Source organism: Penaeus japonicus, unplaced genomic scaffold (genome assembly GCF_977035675.1).
Source record: "Penaeus japonicus unplaced genomic scaffold, GWHDUDI00000001_assembly GWHDUDI00000003, whole genome shotgun sequence".
NCBI classification, from domain to species: Eukaryota; Metazoa; Arthropoda; class Malacostraca; order Decapoda; family Penaeidae; genus Penaeus; species Penaeus japonicus.
The window spans coordinates 15,319,868-15,339,867 of record NW_028234405.1 but is presented as its reverse complement, the minus strand read 5'-3'; the positions used below and the strand labels follow the sequence as shown (position 1 = coordinate 15,339,867).

Sequence of the window (20,000 nt, the reverse complement as noted above, 5' to 3'; positions counted from 1 at the left end):
AGTGGAAATTCACGAGCCTGGACGGGGCTCGATCTGCCGACCGCGGGGATGCGAGGCTGGTGCGCTATCCATTGCACTACCAGACGGTTGTGAAGGTGGACATGGAGATGGATATGATGGAGATGGTGTTGGGAGGAGGAGGAAGAGGAAGAGGAAGAGAAAGAGGAGAGGGAGTGGGGAGAGGGAGTGGGGGGAGGGAGTGGGGGGAGGGGGAAGGGGGAGGGAGAGGAGAGAGAGGAAGAGGAGAGGAGGGGAAGAGAAGGGAGAGGAGAGGAGGGGAAGAGAAGGGAGAGGAGAGGGAGAGGAGAGGGAGAGGAGGGGGAGAGGAGGGGAAGAGGAGGGAGAGGGGGAGAGGAGGAAGAGGGAGAGAGGAGGTGGAGGAGTGGGAGGAGGAGAAGGAGAAGGAGGAAGAAGAAATATAAGAAGAAAAGAAGACGAAGAAGAAGAAATAAAGAGAAAGGGTGAGAAAGAGGAGAAGAAAGTGAGGAGGCAAGGAGGAAAGCATGCTAAATACCACACGGCCCAATATAAGCTTATAAGCAGGCGAGGCTTTCACCCCTAACGACGACGTCCCCGAGCCAGGGCGCCATGACGAGCGTGTCTCCCGGTCGCGAGAGGGCCGCCGACTCGACAACGGAATAGGGGCCTTGTTTTTGATTGATGGCGGGGAACGCACCAAGAGTTTCTCACTTTTCAATTTTCCATCTTTCGATCAAATAAATTATATACATGCGAGAGTGTGAGTGTGGGATGGGGAGTGAGAGATTGAGAGAGAGAGAGAGAGAGAGAGAGAGAGAGAGAGAGAGAGAGAGAGAGAGAGAGAGAGAGAGAGAGAGAGAGAGAGAGAGAGAGAGAGGGAGAGAGGGGGGGAGGGGGGGGAGGGGGGGAGAGAGAGAATGAGAGAGAAAATTAGAGATAGAGAAAAATGAAATGAGAGAAAAAGAGGAAATGAGAGAACGAGAGAAAATGAGAGAGAACGAGAGAAAATGAGAGAAAGAGAGAAAATAAGAGAGAGAGAGAGAGAGAGAGAGAGAGAGAGAGAGAGAGAGAGAGAGAGAGAGAGAGAGAGAGAGAGAGAGAGAGAGAGAGAGAGAGAGAGAGAGAGAGAGAGAGCGCACCCAGAGCAACATGTGCTACCTATATGTTTCTGAAGCGATCCTGTATACGTGCCAGATGCTGCGTTTCTTATTCGTACTGATCCTCAAGTAACATAAGTTCGGCTTTAAGATAGCAAAGGGGTTTGTGGTTCTGCCCATTCCCCTGCCCTCCCATTTCTCCCATCCCACACTCGTCCACTTCCCCTACCTTCTTCCCCTCATCCCTCTCCCCTCCCCCTTCCCTCCCCTCTATTAACGGTTTTCCATTCTTTCTCCGATGTCGCAATTGTGGTCAGGCATCACATCTGCCGAGAGATAAGTGCCTCTCCTTTCAATCCGTCATCCTATTAGCATGCTTTCCAGTCATTCCACACCGTCTCGGGTCGCGGTAAAATCCCCCTTTGCTTCCGTTTTTAATCAAACCAAAATTAGCAAATTACGGTTTAATTGAACAGCATGTGGATCGGCCGGCCGGTAAGGGATATACCTCTTTGTACCCATATTCCCAGCCAGGTTGGCAACTCTCCTGGTATTCCGAACTACCAATTAAATTGCCGAAGTAGGATCAAAAACGCCAATCAAAGTCCTCTGGCCGCAGGATCAGATATGTCCTTTATTCCTCTCAAAAGCACAGAATCACAAACGAGCAGGCTTCAATCTGCTTCCTTAACACAGACTCTGTAAGGTCGGCTAACATTTCGATGAATCCCGAATTTGCCAAACTAACATGGAATGCGAACCGAGCCACGTCGTTTTGGGAAATAAAACAAAGAAAGTAAACAGGAATAAATAAAAAATACATATATATACAGAAAAATCAGAGAGTAAACATAGTGAGTAAACAGCCTCCCCTTGCTATGTGTTCAGCCTACTTTCCAAATAAAATTGCTCTAAAAATAAAAGAAAAAACTAATCGGTCAATTCTGCTCAAGTCTTTATCAAATGCCTCGTCGGGGGAAGAGGGGAGGGGGGTGGGAAGAAGGGGAGAAGGGAGGGAATGGACGAAGGGACGAATAGGGGAGGATAGGAAGGAGAGAGAGGCAAAGGGACAGACCAATTAAAGGGAGAGGGAAACGGGAAAGGGAAAATGAGAGGGAAAGGGAAAGGGAGAGGGAGAGGAGGAGGGAAAGGGAGAGAGGAGGGGAGGGGAGGGGAGGGGAGGGGAGGGGAGGGGAGGGGAGGGGAGGGGAGGGGAGGGGAGGGAGAGGGAGAGGGAGAAGGAGAGAGAAAGGGAGAAAAAGAGGGAAAGAGAGAGGGAGAGCGAGGAGAAGGAAAAGAGAAGAGAAGAGAAGAAAAGGGAAAGGGAAAGGGAATGGGAATGAAAAGGGAGAGAGTGAGAACAAGAGAATGACCGACTCAAGAGGCAGTGACACTGACAGAGAAAAGAGAGAGAAAATCTGACAGAGAAGCAGAAAGAGAAACAGACAGACAAGGCGACATGCAGATATATCCGGACAACTCGAATGCTAACCAGCAAACGCCTCTAACATTTACCCGCATCCTGATTTCCTTGACTAAAAAAAAACACGTTTTCTAAGCTGGTATCATCTCGCCGCGTTAACATCCGCATATCAAAACTGAAGCCAAAAAAAAAAGTTATGAAAAAGGCAAAGGAAACAAAAAGACGGAAGGGATAGGAAATATGAAGAAATGTCCAGTAAAGATAACAAAAGGAGACGGAAAAAAAACGAGAAAAATGTTTCCAATCTGCAGAAGTGTAATTAAAAAAGACCGCCTTAATCAACCCCCAACCGCAATCTTCATCCACACAAAATTCACCCCCACCTCACCCAAAAAAGATACTCTCCCCACCTCTCCCTCCCTCTCTCTCCCCCCATCTCTCTCTCTAACCTTTCTCTTTCTCTTCTTTTTCTCTCTCTCTCCAATCCCCCACCCACACAAGACACCCCCCTCCCCTTTCACGCCAATCTCACCTTTACACCCCGTCCACTAAAAAGGTACTCCCCGCACCCGCCCTTCCTCCAAGGTCCCCCACCCACACAAGAGGCACTTCTCCCTCCCCCTCCCCCATCCCCCAACCCCACTCTTACTCTCAACCGCTCCCTCACCCCACGTACCCCACCCCCACTCCGTCCTCTTTCGACACAGCTTTGCCTGTGATGAAGCCAATCGCAATCACAAGCAAACGTCCCCAAATCAAAGCCGATTTTTTTTCTAAGAATGAGGAAAAACATGAAAATAGATTTCTTTGGCTTTGTCTGGTCCTGTCCCGGAACAGAGAGTGACGAAGAGAAAACATAACGAGTGAGAACCGCAAAAAACAGGAGAATAGATAAATATAAATAAATAAATAACACCAGAGGGAAGATTTTGCAGTATACACGAGAGAGGGATGAGAGCGGGAGAGAGAGGGAAAGGTAGGAGATGGAGACGGAAATGGGGTTGGGGAGGGAGAGGGAGATTGACTGATTGAATACGTTTATTTGGTCCAAATGGTAATAAAGGGCTTACAGTTATAGACAGTTTGTTGGGCAGACCGAGCTATTTGATATCATCATCTCAAAGAACCCTTCCTAAAATTCTTTATGACGGTATTAGATTTGTAAGTTATACATTGTAAAAAAAAAAGGATTATTAATGTAGCAAAATTCACAGTGATGGTTACAAATTATGCCAAAGACGATGTTTAGCTAACTACCGTAAGCACTAATTAAGAATTTCTTGAAAATACTTCAACATCTTACAGAGAAGAAAGCAGTAATTTGTGTGATCTCGCATCTTGATCCGCGCAATGGTTCGTACAGAATTCTTCTGAGCAATAACAAGCTGCTCAAGCACCTCCCTGCGAACACCGCCTAGAGTGTTTGATAATAGATTAGGTTTGGGTATACCAGCGAATAATACAGTGTCGGGAGAAAATCAGTGGGTATCAGGTCACGTAAGAGGTACACAATTCCACTTTGAATTTACGATGTCATTAATATAAGAAATGATAAGGGCCAAGAATCAAGCCTTGAAGAACGCCGCAGTTTACATTTAGTTTTGCGGTAACTACAAAAATAGGCGTGTGTCACTCCCCCCTGACGCAGTAATGTTCTAGCTTGTCTAGTAAAATGGTACGATCAAGAGTGTCGAAAGCCTTTGCTAGCTCCAGAAATATTATTACGGTGTACTGTGAAGGATAATAAAGTCGGGGAGTCGTTTCAATTTGAATCCAAATTGACAATATGTTGGTATGCTATGTGCAGCGATATATTCTCAAAGTATGTTGTAAACAATCCTTTTAAATAGTTTGCTTAGGGAGGTAAGACTGTATGTCGAAAATTGCCTGGTTGACCGCTTTGTCCGGACTTATGAATTGAGGTAATTTTAGCAATTTTCATTGCATCTGTAAAGAGAGAGAGGAGGGAAGAGAGGGAGAGGATACAGCAAAGGGAGAGGGAGAGGTTGCAACAGATGGAGGGAGGAAAAGAGAGAGAGAGAGAGAGAGAGAGAGAGAGAGAGAGAGAGAGAGAGAGAGAGAGAGAGAGAGAGAGAGAGAGAGAGAGAGAGAGAGAGAGGAGGGGGGGAGGGAGAGAACAAGAGAGAACGAAAGAGAGCACGCAAGAGGGGCAGGGCAGCACGCGCGAAACACGGACGAAAGAGCGCGGAACAAAAGCCAGCGAGATGCGGAAGAACGAGCAGAGAGGTCAGCTGCAGTGTTGCTTCTCAACCGCCATTCGAAGGGAGGCACGTTCCGGGGGGGGGGGGGGGCACGCAATATTTTTCTCTCTCGTTCCAAAACACGCATGTCAGGCGAGACGAGGCATAATATTTAAAAAAAAAATTAAAAAAGAACGGGAGGTTGAGAGAAAGCTAAAGAATATACATTCGCAAAGAAAAAAAAACAAAAAAGTATATTCAAGTAACCAACGGAAACGTTATATTGGAAATATAACCAAAATAACCTAAACAAGAACGAAAGAGAAAAAAAAACACTTAAAATTTAACGAGCAAACTGTTTAAAGAATTAGAGAAATTAAAGTAAAATTCTTCAAATGAAAACAACTCTACTCCCCGTGCTCCCCGTCTCGTAAGATAAACAGATGAGAGTCACTTTTCCTCCCTCTGACGTCACAGGAGGTCGTGAAGGACCTTTACGAAGGCTCAATTTGTTCTGAAACTAGGAAAAGTCTTTTGCTTACGCTCGTCGTCTCTTTTTCTCTTCTCTTTCTCAGCCTCACTCTCACCCTTTCGCTCATCCTTTCCCACACCCTCTCCCTCACGTTCTTTCTCACCCTCACCCTCCTCTCACTCTCTCTTTCTCACTCTCACTCTCTTTCTCACCCTCACTTTCTTTCTCAACCTCACCCTCACCCTCACTCTCACTCTCACCCTCACCCTCACTCTCACCTCTACCCCCATCCCCACCCCCGCACTTGCCCTCACTCATGCCAAAGATCGGAGTCAGGATAACTTAGTTACATCATCCTTTTGAGACATAAGTAACCACTTGTCTAATTAACTTGTCGAAGTCAGAATGATCATTCTTACCCTCACTCTCACCCTCACTTTCACTCACCCTCACTCTCTCACTTCCTGCCTCTTTGTCTCTCCCATCTCTTCTCCGTCCCTTGAGAGCAGTTCTCACTCCCTCTCGCAGACAGTATTGCAACATATATCCTACTTCTTGGACATTTTCTTGTAGCATAAATAAAAACTCTCTCTCTCTCTCTCTCTCTCTCTCTCTTTCCCCCGCTTCTCTCTCTCTCCCTCCACCTCCCTATCTCATTCCCTCTGACCCTCTCCCTCTCTCTCCGTCCGCCCCCCTCTCTCCGCCTGTCCCTCCCTCTATGTAGGGTTCTCCTTCTCTCCTCTCCTCCTCTCTTTTTAACCAATCCTCTATCCCTTTTCCTCTTTCCGTCCTTCTCCCCCTCCCTCCATCTCCCCCACACTCCCCGTCCGCCTCTCCCTTGCTCGCTCGGCTAAGCGTCGCCTCTCGGGGAGATCTCAGCGACAAATGGGCGACTCACACGAAGTGCGGTCTGGCTGCCAATATAAAAATATCTCGATAACTAAAATTTCATATTGCTTGGGAGTATCTGGTGACTGTACGCATTCTTCGGCGATGCATCACCAATCGTGCGTTTGAATTATTGGCGGCGTTAAGTGAGCGGCGGTGGTGGCGGCGATGCTGACTGTGGTGGTGAAAGAAGTGACGGTAATGGTGACAGGAGTGATGATGATAGTGACAGGAGCGATGGTGACGGTTATGGGCAGAAATAAGCCACGACAGTAACGGTGACTATGAAGGCGAAGATGGCAATGGTCTTGTGAAGGAAACTGAAATGATAGTGAAGGTGGTGACGTGATGCTGAAGTAGGGGATTGTGAGATGGCAACAGTGAAATTGAAGCTGATGCCGATAGTGATCACGGCTGTAATTATGAATGCAGCAATGACGACGGTAACTTTGAGGGGTAGAGTCGTCGACGGAGAATTGTCAACGCCAGCAAGCCGATACCACGGTGTGTTGACTGAGAATGACACGAGCAACACCACTTCATTCACACTCCATCCTACTCTCTCCTTAATAAACATACTTTCCCACACATTCATTCTCCACCACGAGCGCGCGCAGCGTCCAAGAGCTGAAAAATCCATGATTCTCCGTTCACGCAATGATTCAATCTTTCACGAGGCCTTCTCTCACTCCATTGCCTGATAATGCTATAAAAATAGTATGCAAGTTGTCACAATCACTAACAAACCGATTCCTTTGAACGTCAGTTTTCTGGTACAAATGCACTATAAGGAATACAAACCTGCGTGTACCATAAATCTGCAAGAACTTTGCAGGTGGCGCTATGCATTAAATCAATAGCAACATCTATTTATCACGGCTGACAGGGGCAACGTTCATGCAACCTAAAATACATGCAACATTGCAGTCTATTTTCTTTTTATTCCCTTTCTTTTAGAACTGAGCCAATCCTCCTTTCCTGATCAGCTACGCCAAACAATCAAAAAAGCTTTGGTGATCTTACCTCTCACATACACTTACCAAGAGGCCGTATGCCCCATACAAAAAAAGCTTACATGACTAGGTTCGCCTCCAACATGCGACTTCGACATGCGACTTCAACATGCAACATGATCATGGTCGACTCCGATAGACCTTTCCCCACCTCTTTTCCTTCACTCTCTCGCACAAGCAACCTCTCATGCACAAGCACATACTCATACAGATGGACACACCGTCTCATTCTCACGCTTACAACGCCTCTTAATAATGACGGAATTGGCAAGCTTTCATTCTTTCTATCATTCTTTCTTTTTAATCCTTCTTCACCCTTGGGCATGATCCCAAAGTGGCTAAATCAAATTTAAAAATATTCCAAACAAAGAAAAGAACAAATAACACACGATCAAACAGGAAGAAAACAACTAAATGTAATAAATAAAAACGAACACTTCAAACTTTCTTTTCAAACAATAACAAAAGAACACGCGAAAGAGGGAGTCACAATCACAACAAGAGAGTGCAGGAGAAAGGTTGACCCCTAGGAACTCACACGAGCCGACCAGAAAAAAACAAAAAAAAAACACACACACACAAACACACTTACAGGTGGAGTAGGAGTCCGTGGAAGACTGGGACAGCGACCTGCTCCTGTATCGGCGCCGGGACTTGCCTCCGCCCCCAGGCACTGCTAGCTCGCCCTGAGGAGAAAAGACGAAACAAAATATATTAGAAAAGATGGTGGAGCGAATCTTATGGGATTTCGAGGATGGGACTTTCGTGTTATCTGATAGGGGGTGGGGGGATTGGGGATGTGAGAGGGGTAGAGTTGTATTGGTAATGATAATGGTAAAAATGATAACGATGATAATACCAACAGGAGAATTTGAAGACAATGATTATGTCATATAACACAAATATTGATAATAATATAGAGATCACACACACACACAAAATTCACAAACAAAACAACAGAAGCGAGATCATCGCCCCCTCCCCCTCCCCGTCCTCCATCCTCCCACACGCCCCGATCGAAAAAAACAGCCCTTAACTAATGACCGATGACTTTGCAGCAACAAGTCCCTCATGCCAGAGAGACCCGGCGATAATTTCACTTCCCGCAAGGTCGACCCCGCCGGACTCCTCGCACTCTTCGAAAAGTTCTAACTCTTTGACTTCTTGGTAGTCCTCGCACTTCTCAACTCATAACACCTCCCGAAATCTTCGCACTCCACGCACTCCACGACATTTTAGAACCCGTGGCACTCGTTGAACTCACGAACTCATCGCACTCTTTGTAGTCCTCGCACTCCTCGACCTTTCCCCGTGCCAGGCAGTCCAGTGGCCCTCTCTTTATCATTGGTGTTGGTCGTTATGTATTTCGTTTGTGACGTTGAAGACATGGGGCGAATAAGATGGAGGCGAAGGAAGGGAAGAAGGAGAACGAAGTCGGAGAGGAGGAGAAGAGAGGAGGAGAAGAGGAGGTAGAAGTAGAGGAGTAAGGAAAAAAACAGAACATATTCCCTTCAAGGAACTTAGATCAGAGGAAAAAAAACTCGACAACAAATCCGAGTATTAGATCCAGTCTGAGCATCCCCTCCGAACAAAGCAGCAGTGCGCCTCTCTCGCTCCTGCTTTCCAGGTAAAGGCAACCTTGCACCACATCAACCTAACACGTGCCCCCCCTCCCCGTCCTCGTCCCCATCCCCTCCCCCTCCTTACCCCCTAACCCTACCTCTTACCTCCCCCCTTAACCCTACTCCTCCCTACCCACCTAACCCCTCACCTCCCCCATATCCCTACCCCACCCTACCCACCTAACCCCCCACCCCACCCCACCCCACCCCACCTCAACCCACCCCAACCCCTCCCCTCCCCTCCCCTACTCCCCCCTCCCTCTACCCCCTTTGTACCTTCCCTCACCCCCTCCCTTCCCTTGCACCGTGACGCCCAGAAAGCAGCGCAAAGGCCAGTTTTTGCACCAGCGGCTGAAAAACAGAATAGATGTAGGTGTGGCAAGTTAAACCGAGATATAAAGCGTGTGCGGTGAATAATAATAAAAAAATACGCACTTGGGAGAGAGAAAAAAAAACTTTTTTCCTTACTCAGAAAATGCTTAAAATACAATATTCACTCTTGTATTAACACCTACACACTCATTCGCAGACTCTCCCTCTTGCTCTCACTCTCACTCTCACAATGGCACTAACGTCTACACTTTCACTTTCACATTTGCATTCACACCCTCTCATTTTATTCTGATCTCCCCTAAATAAATTCCAACCCAGAAAGCACACAAACAGAATCAATGAAATCATCAAGATACACCAATCTAAAGCGAGAAACGAGACAGAGAGGGAAAGGGAGAGGGAGAGGGAGAGGGGGAGGGAGAGTGGAAGAGGGAGAGGGAGAGGGGGAGAGGGAGGGGAAGAGGGAGGGAGGGAGGGAGGGAGAGAGGGGGAGGGAGGGAGAGGGAGGGAGGGAGAGAGAGGGAGGGAGGGAGGGAGGGAGGGAGGGAGAGGGAGGGAGGGAGGGAGAGAGAGAGAGAGAGAGAGAGAGAGAGAGAGAGAGAGAGAGGAGAGAGAGAGAGGAGCAGAGAGAGAGAGGAGAGAGAGAGCGAGTAATAGATTGAGAGGGAGAGAGAAGAGAGGGAGAGACGAGAGTGAGAGAACGAGAGCGAGGAGCGAATAAAGAGAGTAAGAGAAAGAAGAAAGAAAGAGAGAGAGAGAGAGAGAGAGAGAGAGAGAGAGAGAGAGAGAGAGAGAGAGAGAGAGAGAGAGAGAGAGAGAGAGAGAGAGAGAGGAGAGAGAGAGAGAGAGAGAGAGAGAGAGAGGAGAGAGAGAGAGAGAGGAGAGAGAGAGAGAGAGGAGAGAGAGAGAGAGAGAGGAGAGAGAGAGAGAGAGAGGAGAGAGAGAGAGGGGAGAGAGAGAGAGAGGAGAGAGAGAGAGAGAGAGAGAGGAGAGAGAGAGAGAGAGAGAGAGGAGAGAGAGAGAGAGGAGAGAGAGAGAGAGGAGAGAGAGAGAGAGAGAGGAGAGAGAGAGAGAGAGAGGAGAGAGAGAGAGAGAGAGAGAGAGAGGAGAGAGAGAGAGAGAGAGGAGAGAGAGAGAGAGAGAGAGGAGAGAGAGAGAGAGAGAGGAGAGAGAGGGAGAGAGGAGGAGGAGGAGGAGGAGGAGGAGAGGAGGAGGAGGAGGAGGAGGAGGAGGAGGAGGAGGAGGAGGAGGAGGAGGAGGAGGAGGAGGAGAAGAAGAAGAAGAAGAAGAAGAAGAAGAAGAAGAAGGGTAAGGAGGAGAAAAAGAAAGAGAAGGTACAGTGAAATAAACAGAAGTAGAAGAGAGAAACCGGAGGAGGAACAAAACAAGAAAACGAGTATCAAAAAATGCAAATAACACAGCCATCATTGTCATTCGAGTTTTTTTTCAGCCATTTACCCGTTATTCATGGATCCATCACAATATTTACCGCCGGTCCCAGTGCAAAAAGACCATTGTTATGATAATCAACCGTTCCCATCATAATCATAACAAAGACAATTCCAACTATCGTCATTATATTTAACTTTAATATCCGTGTTACTGTTGCTGTTTTTGCTGCTGTTGAATACCTAATTTAGGCTTTGATCACTGAACCGTTGACATGCAAAAAAAAAGAGTCTTAAAAAAAAGTCTAATATATTCTGAATGTGGAGCTTCTCTTATTTCAGGACACGGGTTTTTAATTTCCTGCAAAGTCTAATCTCATATAGAATCCTAAAATAGTTTCACTCTATTCCATATTTTTTTTCTAATAATAAACTCCCATTTTATTTGCATGGAATGTACTGTTCTTGCTGTAATTCATATCTCCGTTGTTGTTTCGGTTTTTGTGTTGTATTTTCTGGTTATTGCCTTGTGTTTTTTCTTTGTTTTTTTCTGCAGTTTATGAAGCTTAGGGAGATTATCTTATATAGTATTTCATTCTTATCGTTATCACTCATTGTTGATAGTACTATCACAGTCATTACAAAGCTCCGTTACTTCCCTGCTATTCTCCTCGTCACATAACCGTATTGCTGTTCAATTCAAAATTAAACAGCTATTTACGTCAGCCCTTTTTGATACCCCCCTCCTCCCACCTTCAAGATGAAATAGTTCCCACTTTTTCCATGAACTCTGGCCAGTGGGAAGGTGGGTATCCCTGCTCACTCTTCAAAGAAAAAATTGTCTGTTATCTGCCCTCCCACTCCCACTCCCACTCCCACTCCACTCCCACTCCCACTCCCACTCCACTCCCACTCCCACTCCACTCCCACTCCCACTCCCACTCCACTCCCACTCCCACTCCCACTCCACTCCCACTCCCACTCCACTCCCACTCCCACTCCCACTCCACTCCCACTCCCACTCCACTCCCACTCCCACTCCACTCCCACTCCCACTCCACTCCCACTCCCACTCCACTCCCACTCCCACTCCACTCCCACTCCCACTCCCACTCCACTCCCACTCCCACTCCCACTCCACTCCCACTCCCACTCCCACTCCACTCCCACTCCCACTCCACTCCCACTCCCACTCCCACTCCCACTCCACTCCCACTCCCACTCCCGCTCCCACTCCCACACCCACTCCCACTCCCATCTCCACTCCCACTCCCACACCCACTCCCACTCCCACCTCCACTCCCCCTCCCACTCCCGCTCCCACTCCCACATCCACTCCCACTCCCACTCCCACTCCCACTCCCACTCCCACACCCACTCCCACTCCCACTCCCACACCCTCTCCCACTCCCGCTCACACTCCCACATCCACTCCCACTCCCATATCCACTCCCACTCCCACTCCCACTCCCACATCCACTCCCACTCCCACACCCTCTCCCACTCCCACTCCCACATCCACTCCCACTCCACCCACTCACTGCCACTCACTCCCCACTCCCACTCCCACTCCCCCTCCCACCCCCCCCCCCCACCCCCCCTCCCCCACTCCCACTCCCACTCCCACTCCCACTCCCACTCCCACTCCCACTCCCACTCCCACTCCCACTCCCACTCCCACTCCCACTCCCACTCCCACTCCCACTCCCACTCCCACTCTCCTTCCTCCTAAGTGACCATCCAACCTGAACCTTCAATATCGAGAGCGGGACATCCTTACTGGAGAGAGAGAAAAAAAAGCTACAAATTTATATCCAAACTCTGTGCCGCTTTACAGAAAGATCGAAAGAGGGATAAAAAAGGTTCCAGAACTTTCCATGCGTGGGGAAGATATCCCGAAGAGAAAAGAGAGGAGAAAAAAAGACGAGGACACAAGAGTTCTCGGAAGGCGGTTACTAAAGCTATAAGCATCGACCTCTTGATTCCAAAAGTTATAATCATGGATGAGAATCGTTTATAATAATGAGTGGGCACCGTGGAAGATGGAATTGGAGGGAGGGAGGGAGGACGGGGGGGAGAAGGAGGGGGAAGAAGATGAAGAGGAAGAGGGGAGGAATGAAAGGGAGAGGGAGAGGCGAAGATAAAGGGAGGAGAGGGTGGGGAGGAAGTAGAGGGAGAGGAAATAGTGGGAAATGAAGGAAAAGGAAGGGAAGGGAAGGGAAGGAAAGGGAAGGGGAGGAGGAGGAGAAAGAAGAAAAATAAGAAGTAGAGGACGAGGCGGTGAAGGAGGCAGAGGAAGAGGACGAAGACGAGGAAGAGAGAGAGGGTTACAGAGGAAGGAAGGCGGACTGGAGGAGGAGGAGGAGGAGGGGAGGGGAGAGATATGTGAGGGAGGCCAGGAGTGCCTGGATTACCCTCAGGATAGTATTACACACCGCCATTAATTACGTCGCCAAATACCAACCAAAAAGATTTTTTTCCGCGTCACTTTCCCTCCATTTTTATCAGTATTCATAGTTCGCGTGTCTATTTGCCAATCACTTAGAAAAAAAAATCCTTACCATTCTCAACAACCAATAAAACTTCATTAAAATCTCACGAGTATGTTGAAAGCCACTCCTTATGTCAATGGCCTGCATTATCTTATCACGAAAAAAAAACTGACTAAACAACAGCGCTAATGAATATCCAATTCCAAATCAAGCCGACACGAACTCCCTGCAAGACAATAACAAAGTTTAATCTTTCTCTCAGATAATGATCGTGAATTGGCCTGTTATCTCGGCTTGTAATAATCATTCTTCGTTTTAGAACAACCGACAGACAAAAAAAAAAAAAAAAATCCTCCTAATGTGCCATTGTTTTCATGGTCGGCTGATTTTTACCTCGACATCTTACGTCCGAGTAAATGAAGAGATGACACGGAGTAAGCTCACCATTTCTCTTCTTACTGATAATAATGCTGACGATTAAAGATAACTGATAATTCGGACAGTAAAAAGTTTTCACCTTCATCTCATCTCACCTTCACCTGATTCATGGCAACCAAGACAACCATGCACCTTGTCAACCGCATCCCAAGAGATAGAGAGAGAGAGAGAGAGAGAGAGAGAGAGAGAGAGAGAGAGAGAGAGAGAGAGAGAGAGAGAGAGGGAGAGGGAGAGGGAGAGGGAGAGGAAGAGGGAGAGGGAGAGGGAGAGGGAGAGGGAGAGGGAGAGGAGAAGAGAAGGAGAGAGAGAGAGAGAGAGAGAGAGAGAGAGAGAGAGAGAGAGAGAGAGAGAGAGAGAGAGAGAGAGAGAGAGAGAGAGAGAGAGGAAAAGTCAGGGAGAGGGAGAGGGAGAGGGAGAGAAAGTGAGTGAGTGAGTGAGTGAGAGAGAGATGGAAGGTCAGGGAGAGGGAGAGGGAGAGGGAGAGGGAGAGGGAGAGGGAGAGGGAGAGGGAGAGGGAGAGGGAGAGGGAGAGGGAGAGGGAGAGGGAGAGGGAGAGGGAGAGGGAGAGGGAGAGAAGAGAAAAGAGAGAGGAGAAAAGAGAGAGAGAGAGAGAGAGAAGAGGGGGGAGATGAAGAGAAGGAGAGAGAGAGAAAGAGACATAGGCAGAGAAAGATAGAAAGAGGCAGAGAAAGATAGAAAGAGGCAGAGAAAAAGAGAAAGTGAGAGAGAAAAAAAAATAGGAGAGACAGAAAAAGAGACACAGAGATCCTACCTCCTGGTACACCTCGGCGTGCCCCCAGGCGTGCGGGATGGGCGTAGGGAGGGCCATGGTGTGGCCATTGATGCGCGTGATGGAGGACCCGGCCCCGAGTCGCACCACCTCGCCGCCGCAGCCCACGGTAGGCGCCCACCCGCCGCGCAGCGACAGCGTATAAGTCCTCTGTTTGCGACAACGTGTCGGAAACATGTTTAGGCAGACCGACAGGCATGCAGCGGCACGGCGTCGTTGGCACGAGCCAGGGTGCGGGTGGGGTGGAGGAGGGGAGGGTTTGTAGGCAAAACATCACAGGGGCATAAACCGGGTCCGTTGAGAAGGGGCATGAGGCATCACAGTGAGTTCCATGGTGTGTGTTGGGATACCGCGTTCAGGACATCGTCGAAACATGTCCACATCGTGTTCAAACAGTCGATTTTTTCCAAAGATTATAGTTTTTTTCGGTATATTTCAGAGACACAGTCAGCGAAAAAAAACACAAAACAAATGAATAAAAGAGAAAAATAAAGACAGTAAAGCAAACGCATTTTCTATGCACAATACACTTAATCGCTCATCACGAACGCAATAACTAACTTGCAAGGGAACGAAAATGTTGCACCAGAGAAAAACACGAAGTAGCCAACTAAATAACTAATAAACTCCGTAAGTAATCTAACTAGGAAAACGCAACACACACACACAGACACACACACACACGCACAAACACACACACACACACACACAATCACAATCACACACACACAATCACAATCACAATCACACACACACAATCACAATCACAATCACAATCACACACACACAATCACAATCACAATCACACACACACACACACACACAACTACACACGGTTCCGTACAACATTCTACCTGAGGGCGAAGTCACGTTACCAGCCCCGTGCTTCGGCTCCGGGCGACGGACGCGTGTTCACAGACGATAAACAAAATCCGCAAGACCAAACGCCGTGCAATGTCTTCTCGAATGGCAACGAGATGAAGCCAAAACTACCGGCAAGATTGGCAAACAAAATAAACGAAGGGAAGACATCAATAAAGTTAATAATAATAATTGTTGAGGCAGCATTCGTGTTTTCAATTGTTTTGAATAATTTCCTAAATGCAGGAGGCAACTAGCAGCCGGGGAGGTGAGGTAGGTGTAAGGGGGGAGGAGAGGGAAGGAGGCGTGGAGGTGGAATAGAAATTTGCATACGTGCATAAAAGAATTAAGATAACAGTATATTACGTCATAATAACTCTTTCTTCAATCATTATTCAGCCTCTCCTCTCGCCCATCTTCATGCTCACTCACTCACTCACTCACTCACTCTTTCACTTACTCACTCACTCACTTACTCACTCACTCACTCACTCACTCACTCACTCACTCACTCACTCACTCACTCACTCACTCACTCACTTACTCACTTACTCACTCACTCAATCACCCAATCACTCACTCAATCACTCAATCACTCACCAACTCTCCCAGCCTCGCACTCTTTGCAAGTTCAGTTCCGATCCAGCAAAACAAGGAAATAGCTCCCGTGCCAAACAACGTACGCTCGTGCGGACAACGGGTTATTTCCATGATAACAATGATGGCGTTTTCAATGGCCATTTCACCTTCACCGAAAAAGAATTTCCCCGAAGAATGCACCAGTCCCCTTGACTTATACTTTCGACTCAACTGCGCCAAACGAACGGCCGAAATGACGCCGAAAAACTTTCGCGCCGAATCAATTACGTTGCAGCTGATTCAGACACGGTTCCTGCCTCATAGCATTTCTCTAGGAACTCACACACACGCAAGGCTGCACTCATACTAACACATGTGTATGTGTGCGTGTGTAGGTCCATGCGTGAGTTATATCTATATCTATCTATTTATCTATCTATCTATCTAATAATGTGTGTGTGTGTGTGTGTGTGTGTGTGTGTGTGTGTGTGTGTGTGTGTGTGTGTGTGTGTGTGTGTGTGTGTGTGTGTGTGTGTGTGTGTGTGTGTGTGTGTGTGTGTGTGTTTGTATGTTTGTGTGTGTTTGTATGTTTGTGTGTGTTTGTATGTTTGTGTGTGTATGTTTGTGTGTGTATGTTTGTGTGTGTGTGTGTGTATGTATGTATGTATGTATGTATGTATGTATGTATGTATGTATGTATGTATGTATGTATGTATGTATGTATGTATGTATGTATGTATGTATGTATGTATATATGTATGTATGCATGTATGTATGTATGTGTGTATGTATGTGCGTACGTATGTATGTGTGTATGTATGTGCGTATGTATGTATGTATGTATGTATGTATGCATGTATGCATGCATGCATGCATGCATGCATGCATGTATGTATGTATGTATGTATGTATGTATGTATGTATGTATGTATGTATGTATGTATGTATGTATGTATGTATGTATGTATGTATATATATGTATATGTATATATATATATATATATATATATATATATATATATATATATGTATATATGTATACTAAGGTCAAAAACACGGCCTTTTATGTGCTTCTCGTATTGTTCTTGCATCCTCTTTGATTCGCTTTCTTTCGGGCGCACAGCACCGCCTCCGGCCTCCGGCCTTCGGAGGCAGGGAGGGTCCCCGCTATTTAAAGCCTTTTCACGCTGGAGAGTCAGTCGAGACGAGGGGGAGACATTACACTTTAGAATGCGATTGCTTTTGAAATCCTGTTTAGATGATTTTTTGCATGGGCGGATTTCCTTTTCACTTTCCATCTTTTCATCGTATTCTTAAACGCCGAAACGGGAGATTTTTATACACACCATATGAAAAGAAATCATTTTCTCCTGCAGAATATACGTCTCTTTATCCATGGCGAGACTTTTACACTACCACGTTTTCGCAAAATCAAAATCACAAGCAGCACTTAACGGCACAAAAGTACACGCTATACATCCCCCGAAAGAGCACTCCCCGCGAAGGAAAAATTAATAATAAAGCGTCTGAAAAATCACTCGAACGTCACACTCGAACGTCACACTCGAACGTTACACTCGACCGCCACATCTCCGTCCGATCGTCATGCCAGGGCGCGAAGACCTGTCCTGACCGCCTCGATTCGAACGCAGGAGGCACACACCATCGCCGCCGCCTCTCCAAGCCCGGACGCCCGACCGCCCGACCGACCGACCGACCGACGTCTCGCAAGATCCTGGACTCCTACTGGTGTCGGCGGCGCGGAGAATATTCCTGCCTCACGTTCCGCCCGCCGGTATCCTTGGCTTCAAGCGGATACGCGGGCTCAAGAGGGAGGGAGGTGGGGTCGGGAGGGGGTGGAGGGGTGGGGAAGGAGGAGGAAGGGAAATGAGGGGTTAGGGGGGGATGAACAGAAGACTAAGACATCACAAGTTCAAAAAGGAAAACATCAAAAACTGTGACCATAAAAGACGACGCCGTGTGAAAGGGCTGTGGGAAGTCCCTAGCGCGGGAGGGTAAAAGGGGGCTTGGGAGAACACGAGGATGTCAGGAACAAGAGCAAGGACGAGGACAAGGTCGAGGGTCGAGGATGAGGTCGAGTTCGAGGCCGAGGACGAGGTAGGGGCCGAGGACGAGGTAGGGACCGAGGACGAGGTAGGGGCCGAGGACGAGGTGGGGGATCGAGGACGAGGTGGGGATCGAGGACGAGGTGGGAATCGAGGACGAGGGGTTTCTGGAGTCCGTGCAGCGTGCGAGTCCGAGGGGGGAGCGAGGAGGAGGAGGAAGGGGAGCACAGAGGGAGTAGTTAAGTCCGCGTGTAAGGTGAGAGAGCGAGGCACTGAGTGGTCACCATGGCGGGGAGACAAGGCACTGCCACCTCAGGGACAGCCCGCCGCGGCCGCCTCGCCCGGATTCGCTCCCTGCCTGCTCTCAAGGGCGGGAAGCATCGCCTGCAGAGTCCCGGAAAAGGACGGTAACGTGAAGACGAGAGGAAAAAAACGCTCACTACTCTACTCTTCCCCTTTTGTCTTCATCCCAGCGCGTGGCACTCGAATGCGACTCGAATAACTTTTTACAAAAACAGGCTTTTGAAGCTATCTTGTGAGTCTGCATTTATTTCACTCGTTCATTTTCACTCTCACTCTCACTCTCACTCTCTTTCTTATTCCCTCTCTTATGCATTTTGCACCCACTTTAAAAAATTACCCGATGCTGCCCCTTTTCTATTATATTAAGCTTTCCGTTGGCCTTATCAAAGCGAATCGTCAGTTGACCAGCAACATCTTGTACAAGGAAGTCCATAGTGCTGGTATAATCATCTAAACTTTATTGTTTATATTTGGACTTCTTGCTCAGCTTCCGCACTGTCATCACAGTTAGGCACGGTCTAAAGCGGAAAGATAATACAAAATTTCATCTTTATTCATATCAATATCAATAACTCACCATACTTGTGCTTATATACATTTTATTCAAAAGCATAATCAAATATGTGTTCAAATTGATGTACGCAATGCACACACAATGCGCCCGCGTATGCATGCACACACGCGCGTACATACACACACACACATACACACATACACACATACATACATACATACATACATACATACATACACACACACACACACACACACACACACACACACACACACGCACACGCACACGCACACGCACACGCACACACAAGCACATACACACAAGCACACACACACAAGCACACACACACAAGCACACACACACAAGCACACGCACACAAGCACACGCACACAAGCACACACACACAAGCACACGCACACAAGCACACGCACACAAGCACACATCTACTTTCAATAGGCTCACAAAACTGCAAAAATTGGCATTCGGCGAGTAAACAAAAGAATAAGATCAAACCCCCCGCCACCACGAGCACTTCATCTCTCTCTAGAACTGAAGTACCACAAACAAAAGACGTTCTACATCTTGGTCCAGTTTTTACTTACCCGAGTTCGTGCTTGTCTTGAGATTTTATTTAATTTTTTTTTTTCTAAACATAAGCCCTCACTAATCTCGCTCGAAGCATGGACGCGAAAGGAATGCAAAATACTTCCGCGAGACCGAAGGACGAGAGATAAACATCCGTCTCGCTGGCTGCTGCAGACCCGTCTATTCAAAAGGGTGCAAAAAGGAGAGAGAGAGAAAAAAAACACTATACGAATGAAGTCAATTAGAAGTCGAGACTGCACATACAACAAGTGAACTGGAAAGTGAAACTCCTTCCAAAGTCTATGACACGCGAGAAAAGGCGGAGGGAACTTTGGTATTATGACCCCAATGACAGGAAGGTTAGCTGACCTTTTGTCTGGGCAGCGAGTACACTGGAAGCTGGTCACCATTATCATTGCCATTACCTCAAGACCAGCTCAGTGAGGGAGAGAGGGAGTGAGGGAGAGAGGGAGAGAGGGAGAGAGGGAGAGAGGGAGAGAGGGAGAGAGGGAGGGAGGGAGGGAGGGAGAAAGGGAGGGAGAAAGGGAAGGAGGGAGGGAGGGAAGAAGGGAGAAGGAGAGAAATGCATGAAACTTGGTGATTACAGAAAGTGTGCCTCTTGGGAGGAGGGATGGGGAGGGAGAGGGAGAGGGAGAGGGAGAGGAATTAATAACGGCTAAGATTTATGGTCTATTATTATCTATTGTGTCTATTTGACGTCACAACTCGCCGATTGTGACCTCGTACGGTTACGGCAATCGCTCTTGACACGAAACCTCACTAAATGGAAACCTTGACACACACACACACACGCACTCGCATTGCGTCATCGATGCTGTTTTAAACTTTACCTTCCGGTACATTTTTCCTGAAACCTGACACCTCATTCCGTTGGTCGCTCCGCTGCCTCAACCTCTTTCGAACTATTCAAAGTTCCAAGCAGCCTCAATACTATA

General features: G+C 47.6%; 2 protein-coding genes across 14 annotated transcripts in view; one reads left to right on the top strand and one right to left on the bottom strand.

Moving 5' to 3' along the window:
* Window positions 1-20,000, top strand: part of LOC122248774 (required for excision 1-B domain-containing protein) — a 164,596-nt gene that overhangs the window by 11,624 nt on the left and 132,972 nt on the right. The window lies entirely within an intron of this gene.
* The window catches only part of LOC122248773 (adenosylhomocysteinase-like 1), a 234,930-nt gene that overhangs the window by 105,131 nt on the left and 109,799 nt on the right, over window positions 1-20,000 (bottom strand). For 11 of the 13 annotated variants that reach the window (XM_086556474.1, XM_086556503.1, XM_086556480.1 and 8 more), the window contains one exon: window positions 7,666-7,759. In XM_086556474.1, the coding sequence (XP_086412600.1) occupies window positions 7,666-7,759 (94 nt within the window). Of the gene's footprint in view, window positions 1-7,665; window positions 7,760-14,118; window positions 14,287-16,922; window positions 16,956-20,000 lie in introns of those variants that run through there. The other 2 variants (XM_086556402.1, XM_086556406.1) reach the window with 2 other exon arrangements.